The sequence below is a fragment of the Sarcophilus harrisii genome, chromosome 2 (assembly GCF_902635505.1).
Source record: "Sarcophilus harrisii chromosome 2, mSarHar1.11, whole genome shotgun sequence".
In the NCBI taxonomy this organism is placed as follows: Eukaryota; Metazoa; Chordata; class Mammalia; order Dasyuromorphia; family Dasyuridae; genus Sarcophilus; species Sarcophilus harrisii.
In genome coordinates this window covers 470,380,053-470,399,739 of record NC_045427.1, presented here as the reverse complement: position 1 = coordinate 470,399,739, position 19,687 = coordinate 470,380,053, and the positions used below count along the sequence as shown (strand labels likewise).

The 19,687-nt window shown below is 32.0% G+C and overlaps 1 protein-coding gene across 4 annotated transcripts in view; it reads left to right on the top strand.

The window, feature by feature from the left end:
* RPGRIP1L (RPGRIP1 like) overlaps positions 1 to 19,687 on the top strand; it is a 121,316-nt gene that overhangs the window by 252 nt on the left and 101,377 nt on the right. For all 4 annotated transcript variants that reach the window (XM_031954517.1, XM_031954515.1, XM_012553816.3 and 1 more), the window contains exons 2-7: positions 3,343 to 3,529; positions 6,104 to 6,189; positions 7,978 to 8,113; positions 11,579 to 11,877; positions 17,846 to 17,942; positions 19,179 to 19,322. In XM_031954517.1, coding sequence (XP_031810377.1) covers positions 6,111 to 6,189; positions 7,978 to 8,113; positions 11,579 to 11,877; positions 17,846 to 17,942; positions 19,179 to 19,322 — 755 coding nt within the window. In that variant the 5' untranslated portion in view covers positions 3,343 to 3,529; positions 6,104 to 6,110. The remainder of the gene's footprint in view (positions 1 to 3,342; positions 3,530 to 6,103; positions 6,190 to 7,977; positions 8,114 to 11,578; positions 11,878 to 17,845; positions 17,943 to 19,178; positions 19,323 to 19,687) is intronic.

Here is a 19,687-nt window from a genome sequence, read left to right as displayed (position 1 = left end):
CCGGGAGAGGGGCGGGTTTTGGCGCCACTCCGCTTGTGGAGAGCGTGCCTAAAACAGTGGGATCGCTCTCCGCATCGAGAGAAGGCCTCGATCCCACTTCTCGATGCCACAAGAGCATTCGGAGCCTCTTCAGCATCCTTGTTCCTGGGACCAGTTCCGCCGTGTCCCCTCCCGTCTCCTACTGTAGGCCTGATGCCCACTCCCCTCCTGAATTGGGGGCTGAAATCCCATGGCTAAGGGATGCTGATGTTGATATTCATTCATTGTGTTCGGCCGTAGTATAATAGGTCAGAACCTCATCTCTTTTCGCCCGGATTGATTCTCCCTGCATCCAGCTCTCCAATCCGTCCTCCACACAACTCCCAAATTATGCGTTCCAAAGCACAGGTCGGCCTCTGGCCGCCTCTCTGCTCAAGAACTTATTGTTTCTAAGATAAAATATACAATAATTCTAGAATGACTGTGCATCAATCCCTTCACACACGTTACTCCCCCACCCCCCCCCCCCAAAAAAAAAAAAAAAAAAACCTGCCTGCTTCTTGTTCTCATACACACTGCCTCTCCTAACTGTGAAACCTTCTTCTCCACTTCTTGAACCTCAATAGCCAGCTAAGGCTCCACCTTCTTAAAGAAACCTTTCCTGACTCCCCCAATTACTACTCTCCTCCCATTTATTCGTTTTATATATCTTACTTATCTGTGTACCTATCATTTCCTCCTAGAACAGCGAACTATATTCCCAGTGATTAACACAGTGCATGACAAATAGCATACGGTTTTTAAAATGTTTGGTGGTTGTTTAGTTCTTAAGCAAAAATTCTCTTTACAATATAACAAGTGATCACCCGCCTTTTATTTGAACACCTGTGGTGAGAGGAAACCTACTACAAACTAATTCCTTCCACATTTATGTGACTATAATTGTTAGTGATTTTTTTTCCTTAATTTGAATATAAATATGTATCTCAGAAAAATTCACCCACTAGTTCTGTCCTTTGGGGCTAAAAAGTACAAATCTCATCTTTATTGCCTTTCAAATACTTTTAAATTACTCTGGTTTCCTTTCTAAAACTTGTGTAGATTAAACATCCTCACAGCTTTCAACTGATCTCCATGTGAGGTAGTTTTGAGGCCTTTCAGCATCATAGTCCCTTTCTGGATTCTTTCCTAAACGAATGAGGTACCTAAAACTGAACCCAGTATTCAAGTTATTGTATGATTACTACAGCTTGCACTGATTCTAACTCACTGTTTCAGATACTATAAGAGAAGAGGCTACTAGGTTTTGTGACACGTTAGTTTAGTGTGACTCATTATTGTTAAGCTTTTAACTAATTTAACAGTATTAAATATTTAATGTGTTCTTATGGCAAAACGGTCTTAGAGGAAAATGCAAGGTTTAGATATGTTATGATCTGTTTCAAAAGATATTAAATTCTATCAAGGAGATGAGTTGTGAATATATCACTATAAAATACAATTAACTGAATTAGGGGTGGAAGGAGAAGAACTTTGTGAAATCTAACCGGAAGTATTCATTAGAAAAAGAGCATACCAATAGAAGATTTGTAATATAATATGCTTATAATAGGCATTTGAGCTATGCCTTAATGGATATTCGAGAATTCAGGAGGAAAAGAGAGGAAGAGAAGAGGAACACTGAATAAGGGCACAGATATAGGAAACAGTTTTATTTGTAATAATAATCCAGTTATTAAAGAATGATTTAAAGGGGAAGATATAAGATTGTTTGAAAGATAGAATAGCAGCAAACACCTCAAATAACTTACAGAAGATTTTTATTCACTAGAAAATCACTGAAGATTTTTGAGGAAAGGAGCAAAATAGCACGACATATCAAAAGAAAATACAGTGAGGACACAGTTATTAAAACTGATAATATTCTTTTTCCCTGTTAGGGAAATTCAATTTAACAACATCTATTAAGTACTTAACTGTGTGTGAAACATGTCCTAGGAATACAAAGATGAAAAATTACAAAACTCTTCTACTCATTATAATGAAGATGATGATGAGACATGTCTGTGGTATAAGGAAGAATGTGAAAGAGCAAAAGTTGAGTCAGGTGAAGTCCTATGACAGATTGGAGGAGGAGATCTCTTTCAATTGTAGGGATCAGATTATAAGAAAGTAAGAGAATGTTTTGATAAGAAGTAATTGATTCCTTGAAGGAAAGGAACAACTTTAACAAGTGGAAATTTGTCAGGTATCTATTGTAATAGCTAAGAAAGACATAAACAGAGGCTCAAAGACAGAAGCAAACAAGATGAAAACCAAAAATAGAATAGTTTAAGTTGGGATACAAAACATGAAAAAGAGAATAATATGAAATAAAGGTAGATTGGTATAAGCTAAAATATAGAGGACCTTAAATGCTATAGTCAGAAGTTTTAAGTTTAGTTGGTAGGGCAGTGTGTAACTCCTGAAAATTTGAATAGAGGAGTGGCATCAATCAATAAAAATTTGTTAAATGCCTCTTTGTGCCAAGCATAATGTTAGTAATTAGGGGTACAAAAAATTACGTATTCCCTGCCCTTCAAGAGCTTACATTCTATCAGGGAAAACAACAGGGTAGATAAGTAAATACAAGCAGAGCAGGGTGAGGAAGCACTACTGATTAGAAGCTAAACAGAATATAAGGCAGTCCTTAAGCCAAATTTTATATCAAACAAGGTTCTAATTTTAAAAAAGAATGCTTTGGGGGACTAGCATGTCCAAGAAAGGCCTGGAGACAAGAGATGGAATACCATTTGTTCAACCAGGAAATACTTGAGGGGATAATATGTAATAAGCCTGAAAAAGTATGCTGGATACAGATCATGGAGGGTTTTAACTACCCAACAGATAAGTTTATATCTTATCCTAGAATATAAATAAGTAATCACTGGAGTCTTTGATGAGGTGTATCACAAGAATCAGGCCCATGCTTTAGGAATAGTACTTTAAAAACAGCGTGGAGAATGGATTGAAGAGAGGAAAGAGACCCAGAGCAAGGAGAACAATTAGAAAACAATTATAATAATTCAAGGAAGAAGTGATGAGGTACTAAACTATGAGTGATTTGATTGATTGATTGAACTAGAGTTTTAATAGTCAGTGGAGAGAGGGGCAGATGCAAGAAATGTTATGGAGGTGCAGTTGACAGTATTTGTGAACTGATTGGTTGGAGGAGTGTGGGGAGGGTTAGCAATGTGGGAGAATGAAGAGAGGAGGATAATTCTACGATTGCAAACCTAGGTAACTAGAAGAATGATATGTTTGCTATGAACCTGTGATGGGGCAAGGTAGCCTATAGTCACTTTCTCTTTTCTATTTCTGTAGCCTGGAGCTTGAATAAATCCTGGAGAGTCTGAGGTGGTCAGTTGGAAATCCAGAGCTGAAGCAAGATGTGGAGCAGTGCAGGACTGAATTATAGTGAAACTAGATGGGAATGGATCCTGCCATAAAAATCCCTCTAGTTTCATTAACACCAAAATTTTTCTCCTAACTGCATGCCAAAGCAACAACAGTGAGTTCTGACCATATAGCTATTCATTGAACACTCTTGAATTCTCTTGACACTGAGATTCAAGGAGGATGGGACAATTAGAAGGAAGCCTACAAGTCATTTGCAATTGCTTTATTGAGTTTTAATAAATCAGAAGGTTTAGAGGAAACCTGGGTTTAAATCTGTCTCTGCCATTTATTACTTATGTATATGGTATGACTTAACATCTCTGGGCCTCATTGTTCTCATCTAGATAAAATAACGAGATTGAATTGGACAGAAAATGCCATCTGTATCCAAAAAAAGTCTAAGGAGACTGAATATAAATCAAAACATGCTAAGTTTACTTCTTTTTTCTGTCTTTTTATCTCTCCCATAGCTTTTCCCTTTTGCTCTGATTTTTCTCTTCCAACATGATTCATAAAGTAATGTTTATTAAAAATAAATAAATTTCCTTAAAATAAAATTTCAAAAAAAGAGAGATTAAATTAGATGACTTCAGGGATCCTTTCTAGATCTAAAACCGTGATTCTGTTTAATAGTTGGAGAATAACTGAATTATCATTCACCACAGGGAGACTTACAGTGTGGTTCTCACAGGTATATATAGGTATTTGATATCTACATATCTACAGTCTGAAGGATTTGGTCTTTTAAGCAGCTACATTTACATTAGAAGAACCCTTTCAAGAAGGTGGCATTGCTATATTATGTGTTAAGTAAAATATCTTAAACCATAATTTTTATTTGATACATTTTCCACATAAATCCTTTTTTTATTCTTTTTTTTAACTAAAGCTTTTTATTTTCAAAATATATGCATGGATAATTTTCAACATTCACCCTTGCAAAACTTTGTGTTCCAAGTTTTTTCCCTCCCTTTCCCCTACCCCCTCCACTAGACAGCAAGTATCACAATGTATGTTAAACATGTGAAATTCCTCTACACATATTTCCACAATTATCATGCTGCACAAGAAAAATCATATCAAAAAGGAAAAAAAAAAGAGAAAGAAAACAAAATGCAAGCAAACAAAAAATGAAAATACTATGTTGTGATCCACATTCAGTCCCCACAACCCTTTCTCTGGGTTTAGATGGCTCTCTCTCTATCACAAAACTATTGGAACTGGCTTGAATTACCTCCCTATTGAAAAGAGTTATGTCCATCAGAATTGATCATCATATAATCTTGTTACCCTGTACAATGTTCTCTTGGTTCACTTCACTTAGTATCAGATCATGTAAGTCTCTCCAGGCCTCTCTGTATTCATCCTGTTGGTCATTTCTTATAGAACAATAATATTTATTCCATAACATTCATATACCATAACTTACTCAGCCATTCTCCAATTGATGGGCATCCATTTAGTTTCCAGTTTCTTGCCACTACAAAAAGGGCTGCCACAAACATTTTTGCACATGTGGGTCCTTTTCCCTCTTTTATGATCTCTTTGGGACACAGGCCCAGTAAAGACACTGCTGGATCAAAGGGTATGAAGTTTGAAAGCCCTTTGGGCAGAGTTCCAAATCACTCTCTAGAATGGTTGAATCAAATCATAATTCTACCAACAATTAAACCTTTTTATAAAAATCATATTAATTGTCATCAGTATTTTTATATTATACCATTTTAGAATCCTTCTGTTTGAAAAATTAAAACCACAAAGAAATTAGACTAGTCAATTTTGAAAAGTTTTTGCTTTTTGATTGAATTTGTGTTACTTTTATTTATTGGTTGGCATGCATCAGTAAGGTATTTACTTAGCCCTACTTTGTGCTTAATTTCGTGACATATGCCTTTTCTAGAAAAAATTATGCTTTAAAGGAAAAAGTGAAATTCTTTTATAAATTATAGTAACTGAAATGATTTTTTATTCACTAATACTTTAGACTTAGTAGAAAAATTAGGGATTTTTAGCTTTTGTGGATCCTTTCCAATGACAATTTCCTATGTTCCACAGACCTCCTAAATATGAATAGTATACCATTATTCACTTCAATGAGTACAAGTCATTCCTCCCATTTATAGAAAAAGTAAAGTTATGTGATTCGCAGCTGTAAATAGGACAGAAACTTGTTTGTTTCTTTTGTTTGATTTTAATCAGCTAGCACTCCTTCACCTATTAGTTGGAAATTTGGGAATCAAACTTTACTACAAGCTAAGGCAGGACCAAATGAAAATATTTGTGAAACCTCCATCTTTAAAATTGTTGGGATCCACCCAATAGGGTATAAGCATAGTTTTTTGAGGTTTTTGGTTTGCTTATTTTTTTAATCTTTTGTTTTAAGATGGGTTTGGGAATGGGGAAAACTAGAAAGAAGAATAGAGAAAAGAGCAGAAGACTAATGGACTAATTTTATTTCATTTCCTAAGCAAATTATAGGAGGCACTGTTGAAAGGACCATGTTCTCCATGATTAAATGAAGTATTTTGTTTAGAATGGAAGCTTTCATCTTCTAGGAGCAACATATGTAGGACAACAAGATGTCTATTACAGCTCTTGCCTTGTTTCTATTAAATTTATTTGACCCATTCATTTTTCATAGTGGATAGTTTAGTTGGAGGTTTTATTTGAATTTTCTTATCCACAGATAGATCATGTCTGGCCCAGCTGATGAGACTGCAGGAGACTTGCCTGTGAAAGATACAGGTCCACGACTCCTTGGAGGATTGAAAGGTTTGACCAGCTGTTATTAGTTTGTAGTCATGAAATTTGATCACTGTTTTGTTTTGTTTTTTTTTACTTTTAATCTTAAATTTTTCCTGCTATTCATGCAGAGAAAAAAACTAGTAATACAGATCTAAGTTAGACTGTATTAAAAAATGGAAGTGAAAAATAAGATGCAGTTTTATTGTATACATCAGGTATCAGCCATTCACAGAAAAAAGTAAAACCCTCTTTTGTTACACAAAAGAATTGTAAATCATCTTTTAAATACATCAGTATGTAATAAACATAAGGTATCAAGTCTTAAAACTGAATTGCCTGGTTTGCATCAAATTCACTACTAAAATGTATCTTTCTGTTTAACTTGTATGAGGGAAGAAATGGTATATTTTTTAAATTTGCCTTTCAAGTGGAGGGTCTTAAAGTGACTGGTTTATTCAGATGATAGAAAGTTTTCACAATCAAATAAATATATTCTGGAAAATTTTTTTGGTCATTTTATCACTCATTGATTTTATGTAGAACCAAAAGACACTTTTTCAAAAGAAGAAAAGGGTCAGCTTTGAGAACAATTTAAAATTTTGAAAACAATTTTAAACTTGTGCTTGATTTGTATACACAGTATCTGCCATGTTGTCATACTGCTTGGCTGTTTATTGACTATGCTAAGAATTCAAAATGTACTCTATTATGAGTTCTTGTTATGTTAGCATTTTAATTTTTCCTTAGCATTGAATGCTTTGTCTTATATTTTGGAGATTAGTGAATATGACTAAAAATGGAAAGACAACAAATACCTCAAGGAAGTTGTCATCCTAGTCAGTGAAGATGGAGGTGAAAATTATGCTACCTTACATTTTGGAATGAATTTTTAGATGTTACCATTATTGGTTTAAAAAAAAAAAAAAAAGCGATGAGAGTATATGATATCTTACATAGCTAACAAAATCATCTTTTAACAAAGGCACAAATCAATTTATCTTTGAAAGTTAACAGGAGTTTGAATATGGAATTAATAATTTCTCTTACTTTAGTAGACTTGTGTAGACTACTAAAAGTACTTTTTAACAGCTATGAAGAGATGCCAGGTGCATATGCTAACAAATAATAGTAAACATTTTCCAAAATAAAATTGGTCCTTCCAGAATGATGATTTCAGCAGTATTTTCAGTGAAAACTATGAGCCAGTTCCTAGATTTGGCCCAAGTCAAATTTTTTGATTCTTTTTATGTAATTTGATTTCCTACAGTTGCCTGCTCATAGAACTGTTCTGTGACAGCTCTTGAGTCTGTAAAAAAGAATGTTTCAGATCTCCTTACTTTTACTTTATCTGTCTCAATATTTAATACATGCAGAGAAAATTTTATTATTCCTAATGAGTGAGTCAGCGTTATTATAATCTTATAATTCCTGGATTCTGTTCTCAGGTTTGACAATAACTATCAATGTAATATTGGACAAATCACTGAAGCTTTGGCTTTCTCATCTCTAAAATGACACACATATGCCCTAAATAGTCTCAAGAGATATTTTTAATAATAGGATGTCAGACTTTTATTTCATTGGCAGTATTAATTTTTAAGTATCTGTTAATACTAATGCTTTAAAAAGCCCAAAATACTGATACTTGATATGATATAAGAAACATCGTCATCTAAATGAATGGTAAGTTGCTAAAAAATTTCAGAAGCCTGAACTAAATCAGGTCAAAGATTTATTAGCATATATATCCTAAGCATTAAACATGTGACTAATTTTCTTGGATTTTTTTTTTTTTTTTTTTGTCAAAATCCTCAGTTACCTGGAATGCAAAGTCTCGACAACTTGTATCGCATGTCAGTCGTGAGGAACTAGAAGATCGATTTTTGCGTTTGCAAGAAGAGAACATTGTGCTTAAACAGAATGCCTCCCAACAAGAAGATAAAATTAAAAGGTTGTGATAGAGAATTTTTTTTAAAGAATGTTTGAAGGGTGTACAAATCTTTTATTACCCTAATTGGAAACAAGTCTCTTAGAAACAAAAAGATCATGAGTGTTTGATATGGCTAAAATTAATATTTAAAAAAAACACTAATAACTAATCATATCTTAAGTTTACACATGTCAATGTGTAATTTAACAATACTTACTGGCTTAATAAATAGTTATTCCAGGACATCTTTTTTTAAATATGTACTTGGTTTTAAATTGGAAATTTTTTCAAAATAAAAATTGTCTATCTTGTATTTCTTTTAAAGTGCCTTTTTAAAATTCATGTCATTTTCCTAAAAATTTAGAGCTAGAAGACAGCCATGTTGGAGGTGATGTAGTCCAACCCATCCAATCTATGTTAGAAAATAGGTTTAGAAAGGTGGTGACTTTTCTCAAGGTCCTCTTTATGACATATTTAGTCAGAGTTAAGAATTAAGCCTTTGGCCATCAAACATCGTTTTCCTCTCTGCATAGCCAACTATTGGCTAGTTACAGAATTAAAATCCAGCTTGGATATTGTTAGCACTACATTTACCCAGAAACTATAAAGAGGACAATAGAGAAAGCAAGGCGACATCACGAAAAAATAGTGTATGATCAGTTGGAAGCCCTAGGTGTTAGTTCTGCCTCTTCATTAAATAATTACGTAAAGCAATATAGAACATTCTAGTGCTGGATTGGAAGGCAGAGGACATGGGCTTGACTCCCATCCCTGCTACATCCTCTGTGAATTTGGGGAATTTATTTACTTCTTTATGCCTTGTGAATATCATCTCTAAAAGTAAGGGATTAGATTAGATGGCCTTTAAAGTAACTTCCAGTCCATCTTGGGCAAATCACTTTCCTTTACTGGGGCCTTAGTTTCAACACTCAAAGAACAAGGAAATTAGTCTAAGTGAATTATTATTGTTGTATAGGTTTTTTTAAGATTTACAGAGCATTTTTCTGAGGTTCTTCCAGCATTTTGCTGGACATTGCTACAGATACCTAGATTGAGGTAACTTTAAATTTACCCATCTTTTCTCTGCTATAAATATAAATGTCATTTTGTAAACAGCTATGTCTGTAGAGCCTTGCCCATGTTTTTTCTACCAATCCAGAAGTCTCAGAAAATATAGTTAGTTCTTGTTTCTTATATTTAAATGTAAATGTCATTTTGTAAACAGCTATGTCCCTAGATTCTTGCCCATGTTTTTTCCTACCAATCTAGAAGTCTCACAAGATATAGCTGGTTCTTGCTTCTTATATTTAAAAAGATTATGAATTCTTTGATGGGTGAGTCCTCCTTCCATTGGCATAATTAATAGATCTCTTTCTTCCCACCAATTCTTTACCTCCAATTTAGTAAACTGCAACATAAGTTAACTTTGACTAAAAACATTCAGCAGCCATTTGTGGCCAGCATTCTGGGGATGTCTCCCCAAACATAGTTTCAGTGTTTATACTACAGAAACCTTTCCAATCTGTGAGAACTTGTGTTCATTGACTGAGGATCACATTTGTGACATAAAGAGGTGTTAGATTAGTACTTTAATTATTAATTTGTTTATCTTGCTAACTAAAAATTGAATAAAGGAAATCTGCTTTTTTAACTGTTTATGCAGAATAAATCATATACCTTCTGGGCAAGAGATTGACTGTTCGGAAATTTGTATTATAATATTATCACTATAGAATTTTGGCTATTTTTTGAAGAGTATTTTTTGAGTGTCAGCATTAAGTTCCATGTTTTTTATACCAATAAGGTTTGCTTATAACTTCTCTGAAGAAATTTAAAACTGTTGTATTGATTCACTTGTCTTATCTCAGAAATTACGATCATAGATTTTCTTCCAAGTGTAGATTAATAGTATAGCATTAAATTTGTTATGCCCTTGGAACATTATTTATATCTTCAGTAGAACATCCATATATCTTTATATGTTTGAGTAAATTTTGATGTATAAGTTGGTATCACCAAATCTATCAGACTATCTCTCATGGCTAACTGATTCTCAGACATGTAGTATGTTCCCATAATTAGGGTACAAATGGCTCAAAATCTTCAAACTCTTCAGAACAAGTGTTTAATTACTATACCTTGGAAGATTTGCTAATTAGATGTCATTGGTATCTTTTAATTACATAAAAAAGGACTGAATCATTAATAAATATGATAAGGTACTTCACTTATAATTATAAGCATTTTTTTCTTTATCTCTTATAAGGCTGCCTTAAAGAAAAATCTTAACTGATCATATTATATATAAATTTCTTAATGATACATGTTATATAAACAAACGTATAGCTAAAAATACATTTGCTACTGCATCCATAGAGGACTTTCCTTATGAGTAAGGAACCAGTGTTCTGTGACATCCTAAATCTATTAAGAGTTTTTTTTTTATTCACGTTTGTTCTTTTAAGTAAAAGCTTCTGTCTGTAACCATGCTAAAATAAAGCAAACCCCACAGAACAAATGAAGTGCGTTTTTATTTTTAATCTCCTGTCTGGGTCTTTGCAAAAATGGATTCTTCATAAATTAGATACAGCTATTGAAGATGTGCGACCAATTTTGTAAAGTCTTGAACTTGTATCTCTCATCAAAGCCACCTTTTCTTTCTTGTCTTGCCAAGGATTTTTTTTTTTACATTTACTATCGGGCATATTTTCTGTATTTGTGTATTACATCACTCTCATGTGCCCTTTCTGTCTTTTGTTCTGCCTTACCAGCGTTTATCAAAACTTAAAGGAATCAGAAGTATAACCCTTGTGATTCTATAAGTAAAATTTTTAACATTTAAAGATAGGGAAAAAAACCATACATTCTGTAATCATTTTCTAACATTAACAATTGTGTTTTTTGATCATTTGATCATAACAATTTCCTTCATTTAGAATTTATTATTGTTTCAGTTTGCCCAATGATACTTTTAAAAATTGTTAAATATCTTCAAATCTTAAAAAAAATTAAAGATAATATGTCATCAAATGTTGTATATTATTAACATGCTTTCAAAATAGTTTAAACCTAAAGTAGAATTTAAAATGAATCCAACAAATATTTATTATATGTCTTATACTTTATTCATGATAGACATCTACAAACTGTAACTATGCTTAATGGTATGCCAAGTTCCTATATAAGGTCATGCGTTAAAAATTGTACTTAAGGGGCATATGGAGTAAATATGTGTTCTCTCCTTACTAACCTTAAATGATAAGCCTTAGGAAACTGTTATTTGTCAGTGCTATAAAGCAGATTGTTGCCCAGTGGTTTCAATTATCATCAAAGGATTCTTCACAGGCAGTAATAGTTACATCAAAACCTGAAATTTATTATTCAGGTTCTGCACTGAAGTCTTCACAGTGATTATGTTCCTTTCAACAGAATGCATTTTATGCTGACTTCTCACATTCCTTTTCATCTTTTTTATTATTTCCCCAGAATGGCCACCAAGTTAATACGACTTGTTAATGACAAGAAAAGATGTGAGCGGATTGGTGGCGGCCCCAAGCGGCTAGGACGGGATGTGGAACTAGAAGAAATGATTGAGCAGCTGCAAGAAAGGGTTCATGAGCTTGAAAAACAAAATGAAGCCTTTAGAAACAAACTAATTTCAGCTAAACAACAACTTCAATTCCAAGGTCCTAGACACACTCAATATAACCACATTCAATCTCGTGTTAACACAGGACGGAGAAAAGTGAATGAGATATCTGGCTTTCAGGAAAGCCCAAGGAAAGGTATAATCAAAATTTGTTTAAAACTCTAGAATTCTTAAAGCTCACTTTTCTCTGTCTCACTTAATTCTGCTCTTGGCTTTTAAAGATTTAGAACAGCTCTTCATTCTTGCTTTTGTTTAATTTTAGCATTTGTAATGTGATATAAATGCATTGTTACATTTTATTTTCTGAAAAGAAAGTTGAACTTTATGTAAAAGTAATGAACAAATTAGCTAATTGTATTTTAAGCATATTTTGAGAAACCTAGTTTTTTTTAAAAAGAATGAAATTAAGCTTTGAATTTGAGTAAGCATGTTAAAGAAAATCAGTTTACCTTTAAAGTCTTCAAACTGTTTTGTTTTTATGAAAGTTTTATGAACTTTTTTAGTTATATGAGAGCCCTATTTATATAAAGTTTGCCAAATGCTGAAGGATAAATTTTCTTCACTATGATCTGGTAGCATTGATCTCTTTTTACAGATGAATAATAGAGATAACATGACCTTATAATTGTAAGGAACCCCAAACCCAAATTATTTAGTGAAACTCAATAATACTAAAATATAATGAAATATAGTGTTTTTATTAATTTCACATAACACAAGAAACATTTATTTCTGATTGTAAATTAATTGTTTTTAAAAGCTTTTATTTCATTAAAAATGAAAACTTTTTTTCTTAATATATAGATACCCAGAAAAGTAACCTAAAATCTCATGCTTAGTTTAGTGAAAAAGCTAAACAGGAAAGACAAAAATAATTGCTGTAGTTTTCAATCTAGCTGAAAACTTTGTCTCATTTCTACAGACATCTCTTTGAAAATAAGGACTCACAAACGTAAAATGGAGATGCATGAGGAAAGGCTTAGTCATTTATAGCAGTTTGGTTTTAGAAATAGATACTTTATAGAAATATTATAAATTATGACTCAGAAAATAGAATGTTACCATTGATTAATTTCATGACCTGAACAAACTATTTGATCTTTCTGACCTGAGTTTTTTCTTTATCTGTTAAATAGAAATAGTACCTATAAATAAACTTTGGTCAGATTAGTGTCATTTATTAACTATGAAGTTTATGTATTATATGTTAAAGACATGTCATAGTATAACAGAAAGAACACTATATTAGGAATCAAATTCTAGTCTCAACTGGCTGATTTGGGGCAAGTCATTTAACTTATTAGGTTTCACTTTTTTTCATTTTAAAATTAGGATTTGGATTTAATATTTAATAATAAGCCAATAAATTTGGTTTATTAGGTCTTAGAAATTCTTTCTATATCAAATGCCTTCATTTTTTATTATGTTTTATCTTAGTTAATTCAATTTATTATGGAAATATTACAAATTACCAATGCTTAATAATCAGTACCCATATAGGACATATTTTATACCCTTTTTAATAAAAAACTTCTTGTAAATTCCAAGAGTAAATAGAATTCTACTCTTTGGGAGAATCATCAAAGTAATAATCACATTCTTTCAAATGACTTTAGTTGTATATTATATGATTCTTACTGGTTCATAAAATTAAAAAAAAATCCATTCTCAGTGTATATAGCTCTTCAACCAAAGAAAGTCTATTCTAAACCTCTTCTCCATTTATTAAATGTAGCATATTGAAAAATAATGGCTTAATTTTAAGAAATAACAAAAGCCAAAGTATTTTATTAGAATAATCAGAAGTCTCATGCCCATCTGTAGAAAGACTATTTTCCGTAAGGGAATTAAAAGGTAAGTGATTATCAACATAATTTTTTTTTATTTAATATTTTACCAGAAATTATATGTGACATTATACTATCCACTAGTTAGGGCAGACATCAAAATTAATATCAACTTAGAAAAAAGGTAATAAGATTTTACCATAACTTCAACCTGACCTATTCAAAAGAAGCTAAAAAATAATAAATAGAAGACAAATATATCGACATTGATTATTACCATTTTTTGCAAAAATCAGCCTTTTATAGAACAGTTACCATGAGGAGGAGGCCCACAAAGCCCAGACATCACTTGAAAAGAGAAAACATTTCATTTCCTTTCTAGATGGAGAGTGTTGGTAGCCCAGTTTAAAATACAAAGTAGTCTACAAAAAGCTTACTGTAGGACTCAAATGAATAAACTACTACATAATTCATAAATGAAACTATTGGGAAGAAAAGACATGGAGAAAAAAATAAAAATTTCAGTTTTTCTATACCAATCTGTTTTTATTATCACTGACAAGGGGACTACCCTAATTTAGCTTATGTACCATACAAAGAAGCAAAGTAGCATTTGAAAAAACAAAATTGGAAAATGTGACTGAAAGCAAGTATACATTGATGTATAGAAATTATAAAACAATCTTGAAAGCATTGGAGTTTCACTTTGGAGTTATCAAAAAGGGGGAGGGTACCAAAATCATGGAAAAAATAATGAATGATATTAACATTCCTAAAATGTTATAAGGAAAGAACTTCAATAATTATTGAACCATGTTCCTACTTTCTCATCTTCATAAAATCTTGGGTTTTTTTTTTGTTTGTTTGTTTGTTTTTTCTGAGGCAATTGAAGTTAAGTGACTTGCCCAGAGTCACACCACTAGGAAGTATTAAGTGTCTGAGGGCAGATTTTGTCTTCAGGACTGGTGCTCTATCCACTGCACCTCCTAGCTGCCCCCATATCTTTACAAAATCTTTACAAAAATCATCTATATGCATATTGAGGGTATTTTTGATGAAAGCATGAAGAGAGAAGAATATCTCTTAATTGAGATTGATTACATGTGTTTGTAATTTTAGTTTTGTTTTATTGTTTCTTGATTTCTCAGTCTTTCACTTTCATTTGCTCAATTCTACTTTTTAAGGAGCTTTTTTTCTTCAGTGAATTTTTGTGCCTCTTTTTCCATTTGGCCAGTTTTGCCTTATTGCCTTTTTGTATCTTTTACCACGTAGCCTGGTCTGTTTTTTTAAGGTGTTATTTTATCCCATACTTTTTTGTGTCTCCCTTACCAAGCTATTGACTAGTTTTTCATGATTTTCATGCATCATTGTCATTTCTCTTCCCAGTTTTTCCTCTATCTTTCTTGATTTTCAAAATCCTTTTTGAGTTCTTTCATGACCTGAGACCAATTCTTATTTTTCTTGGAGGCTTTGGATGTAGGACCTTTGACTTTATCTTCTTCTGTGTGGTCAGTCCTATCTCATTGCTAGTAAAAAGGTTCTTGTAGTCTCTGTACAGTTCAATCACCTTACCTTCTCTGGGCTGAGAGCTTGGGAAGCAGTTGCTGTTGTTGCTGCTGGTTCAGTGGCTCCCAACACCTGTTTTTGGTTTCCTAAGTCTGTGTCTGTGCTAACATATCTGAGCTGGACTGTGCCCTACTTTCTACAACAGACGTTTCGCACTGACAGTCTAAGTTGTTTTTTACTGGAAAATTTTTTCATGCCATTGTTTTATGGTATTATTTAAAGGTGTTTAGAGGGTTATGGGAGGAGGACTCAGCTGAGTTCCTGCCATTTCTCCACCATCTTGGCTCTAACTCCTGTAATTTTCACTTGGTAGAGTAAATCTCAGCCTAAAAAGCTGTCCTCTAATAGATTCATTGAATATTACAGAATCACAAAATTCCATTATGTCACAACAGAAATAACACTTCAAATTACTTCTGCTGTTCTATGTGAAGCAAGAGATAAAGCATGAAGATACACTTAACTTATCAAAAATGGAGGGTCTTAAGCAATATCTAAATGATGAAGTGAAGTCCACTAGATGTTTCTTTTTGTAGATAATATTAAACCAGTTATATCAAGCCCCAGAGTAGTACAGGATCACTGCAGTGAAATTTCTTCTTTCTCAAAAGAAATGAATAAAATCCATTCAAGAAATAACTTTAAGTGGATGAAAAATGCCTCATCCCAACTCTCTTGTGCAGTTGATTGACCAATTCATTCAGAGTACATTGGTGTGACATTTATGACAAGTAGTACAAAACAGATGGTGAGTTGGTCCCAGAACTGAATTAGCTATAGATAGTGGTCCCAATTTCTTCTGAGAAATTATCCTGTGCTTTCAGGAATCTAAACTTTCCTTTAATACAAAGATTGACATTTTTAATACAATTATCTCAAGTATGTGTCCCATTGGGAAATATCATATTGTCAGTGGTGACTTACATGCTAAAAGGAGAATGAGGAATATCTTTGAGGATGTTTGAACAATAACAGGGAAGTAGACCAATCACGTGATGACATGAAGTTATATTACACAAACTGTTCAAATACTACTCATGAAATGAGTAACACTAGAGGCTAACATATTGATGGATCTTTTGTGAAGTACTTAAGAGATATAAGTCATAGGAGATGAGAATTCAAACATGTGTTAGGATCTATGAGGAAAGAGCTGTGTCAATGAGATCACAGAACCATTGAAATATTAAAGTATAAGGAACTATTAAAACTTTTTCCTAAAATTTGTGTATTCTATGAATTCTTAACCTTTCAGGCAATTATTTCACTGTTGAGTAGGTTATGTTAAGTCTTAAGTATAGTACAGGTGTCCATTTTTTAATGATTTTTATAGTACCTGAATAATTTGCTGAAGAAAAAATTTAGAATTGTTGCTAAACTAATAATAATGGAAATCATGTGAGACTGATACTTGGTGTAGGAGTATTCCACAAGTAAAATAGTTTTTATAATAATACATAAAGAAATCCTTTATACTTAATATGTACTAAAAACAGGTGAAAGTTTCTTAATTGGATCATATTGTGATTTGTTGAAAAATGAATTTTTCTAAAGCTATTCAAATTCAAATTGTAAGCTTACACAAAGCTCTAGTATGATCTGGGTTTAGTTATTATTAAGTGTTTAAAAGTATCTTTCACATAAAAAACTTTATGCATCCACTAAGTAAGTTCTACTCTTCATTATCCATTTCAAATTTCAGAAGCAAAATTAAAACAAAAAGGTTAAGTATACAAGTAAAAAGGTGACTAATTTTATGATGGATTTTTAGAAAGTGATGTGTAAATTATTTTTGTTAACTGAATCATATTTCATATACAACAAAGGATTTTTCTTTTAATAGGAATACAATTTTGAATTCTTCTGTAAAGCTGAAAATTATTTTTATAAAGCAAATAACTGTCCCTGATTTATCTTTCATATAAATGTGGATTTTGATTTAAAACAAGGTATATTTAATAATCTTTATTTATATTTTAAGAACACTAACATTAAATAGCAATAATGATCCTATTAATTCAAGTATCTATTCTCTATTCTCCGTGGGAAAAAAACTTCTTTTGTCTTAATTTGTTGACATTCAGTCATGTTTAACTCTTCATGATCTCCTTTGGAGTTTTCTTAGCAAAGATACTGGAGTGTTTTGCTATTTTCTTCTCCAGCTGATTTTGCAGATGAGGAAATTAAGAATTAAGGACTTGACAGGGTCACACTAATAGAAGTGTCTGAACTCAAATTTGAACTCGGGTCTTCCTGACTTCTTCTGATAGAGCCTGCTACTCTATCTATTGCGCCATTTAGCTGAGATTGATCTTGATTATCCAGATTATCACTAACAAAATAAAGTAGAAATTTGTCTCTTTCCTTTTCTTTGATCCTTTACTTTTTTCTATGAAGATCTGTTTGGAAGACATTAGATGTCCATGGTTCTCCCCAATCCCCCAGATCCTATACCAGGAATTCTAAATCTTATCTGAATCTAATGACCTCTACATAATTCAGTTTTTACAATAGAATTTGTTAATGATTTCTATGATATGTTACTATGTTTCCTGTAATTTCAGCTGTTTGAGATATAACAATCTCTTTTATGGTGTCTGATTCTATATTATGTATGACAAAAAAAAACTTATTATTGATCCTTATTTAATTATAAACATTAGTATTACCAAAAATCAAAAAGACATAGCTACCTTTTTAGTGCTTGTATTTATTAAATCACTTCAATAAACTCAATTTTGTCATTTTTAGGTACAAAATTTCAAGATATAGAAATTACAGGAACTCCACACCCCACAGTTACAGGACTTAAACAACTTCAAGAGGCAAAAGAAGAAATAAAAGTTTTGTATGTATACTTTTCATTCATTATGAATACAAATTTTATTTACTTTCTAAGAATTAAATTTTTCCAAAAATTAAGTTAAATATTACTATAATTAGTTCCATAGTAAATCAGAATAGATATACAACATATTCAATAAAATGAGAAAAACATCCAGCTTCATTGACTGAAAGGTTTAGAGAGCAAGTACTTTTAGTATAATCCAATCCCTCTTCCCCCCAAGGAATAACATAAATCTCAATCATTTAGAATAGTATAAGCTTCAGAGTCAATATTCTCTTGCCAAAGAAAAGGCAGGTACATTTTTTTTTAGATCCTGAATTCCTTTTATATATATTGTGTGTGTGTGTAAAGTACTTTGCAAATATTCAAACTATGTAAATATTAGGAATTATTATTATCTTATAATTAGGGATTCACAAAATCTTTAAGCTTTAAGGCTTTACAAATATAACATATGCAAAGAATACTCCATATTGACATTTAGGAGAGAAGAGAAGAAATTCAAAAATTATCATATTAAAAAAAAAAAAAAAGTAACAAAAAAGACCTAAGAACAGGTGACAGACTTGATAGATCAGAGTTTTGCTTCACCAATCAAAAGAAATTAAGACAATCTGAGTTATCTCTTGTCTACATGGTGGCCCACTTGTAATGGCTGCAGAGGAAAAACTTTAAAATTCATTAAAGAAGAATTTGTTGTACTCTTACTATGTACAGAGGATTCTAGTTATCTTCAGCTAGTCTATAAACTTTGGTCCCTTCATGTTTACTTTTGCTCCTCTTACCTACATTTACATTTCAGACTGAAGAAAACTGGATCTAGATCACCTGTGTGTCTACAATTCCTTATCTTCTAGGTTCTGGACCATCTCTGTTTCTTGAGCTTGTAAAGCCTAGATGTAAATGTTTTGGTTACAGTTTATGATTAGATAACAAAATGACCTTTTTATGCTATATCATTCATATATTCTAACTCTAACTCCAGCTGATTATTGTTTTATATTTTAATGAATTAAACCAGAGTTCAGTCCCTTGATGAATATCCTAAACATATATCTTATGTACATTTTTAGCCTATTAGTGTTTCTTTTTAGACTGTTATTGCATACCTGGGCAAGAAAACATTTGATCACAAAAGGTCTCTCATATCTACCTTTCAACATAAATAATAATTTTAGCTTTGATTTTAAAGTTTTTCTCCAACAGTGTCTCAATAAGGATATTCCTGTGTTTTAGAGAAACTTTGGTTGAAACACAAAAAGAGCAAATACTAGATTTGGAGCACACAACAGAATTATTGAAAACTCAGATGAGAAGAAAAGAAAATGAGCATGAGGCATCTCTTTTACAACTTCGAGAGCAGCAAGCAACAGATCAAAGGTATCTAGAAAATAAAAATTTCCACCTACAGTAGTCACAGTTATTGTAGGATGTATTATAATTATATATTTTATTAATATGTGTTATTATTATATATTTTGTTTTATAGATTATTTTTATTATTCATAATATTATTTGGCTTTACTTTGAATGTATTACAATGGCCTAGGGGTAGTATACTACTATTAACATGCTATGTAACCTGCTATCTTCCTAGGGAAATAAGGCAAAAAAATGGAGAGTTGTAGACTCAAATCATAGGTACATGGCATATTGAATTGAAAGAGATCTTTGAGATTTATTCAATATAATAGTCATATTTCATAATAAAGAAAACAGAAAGGTTGAGCGTATCATCCAATTTA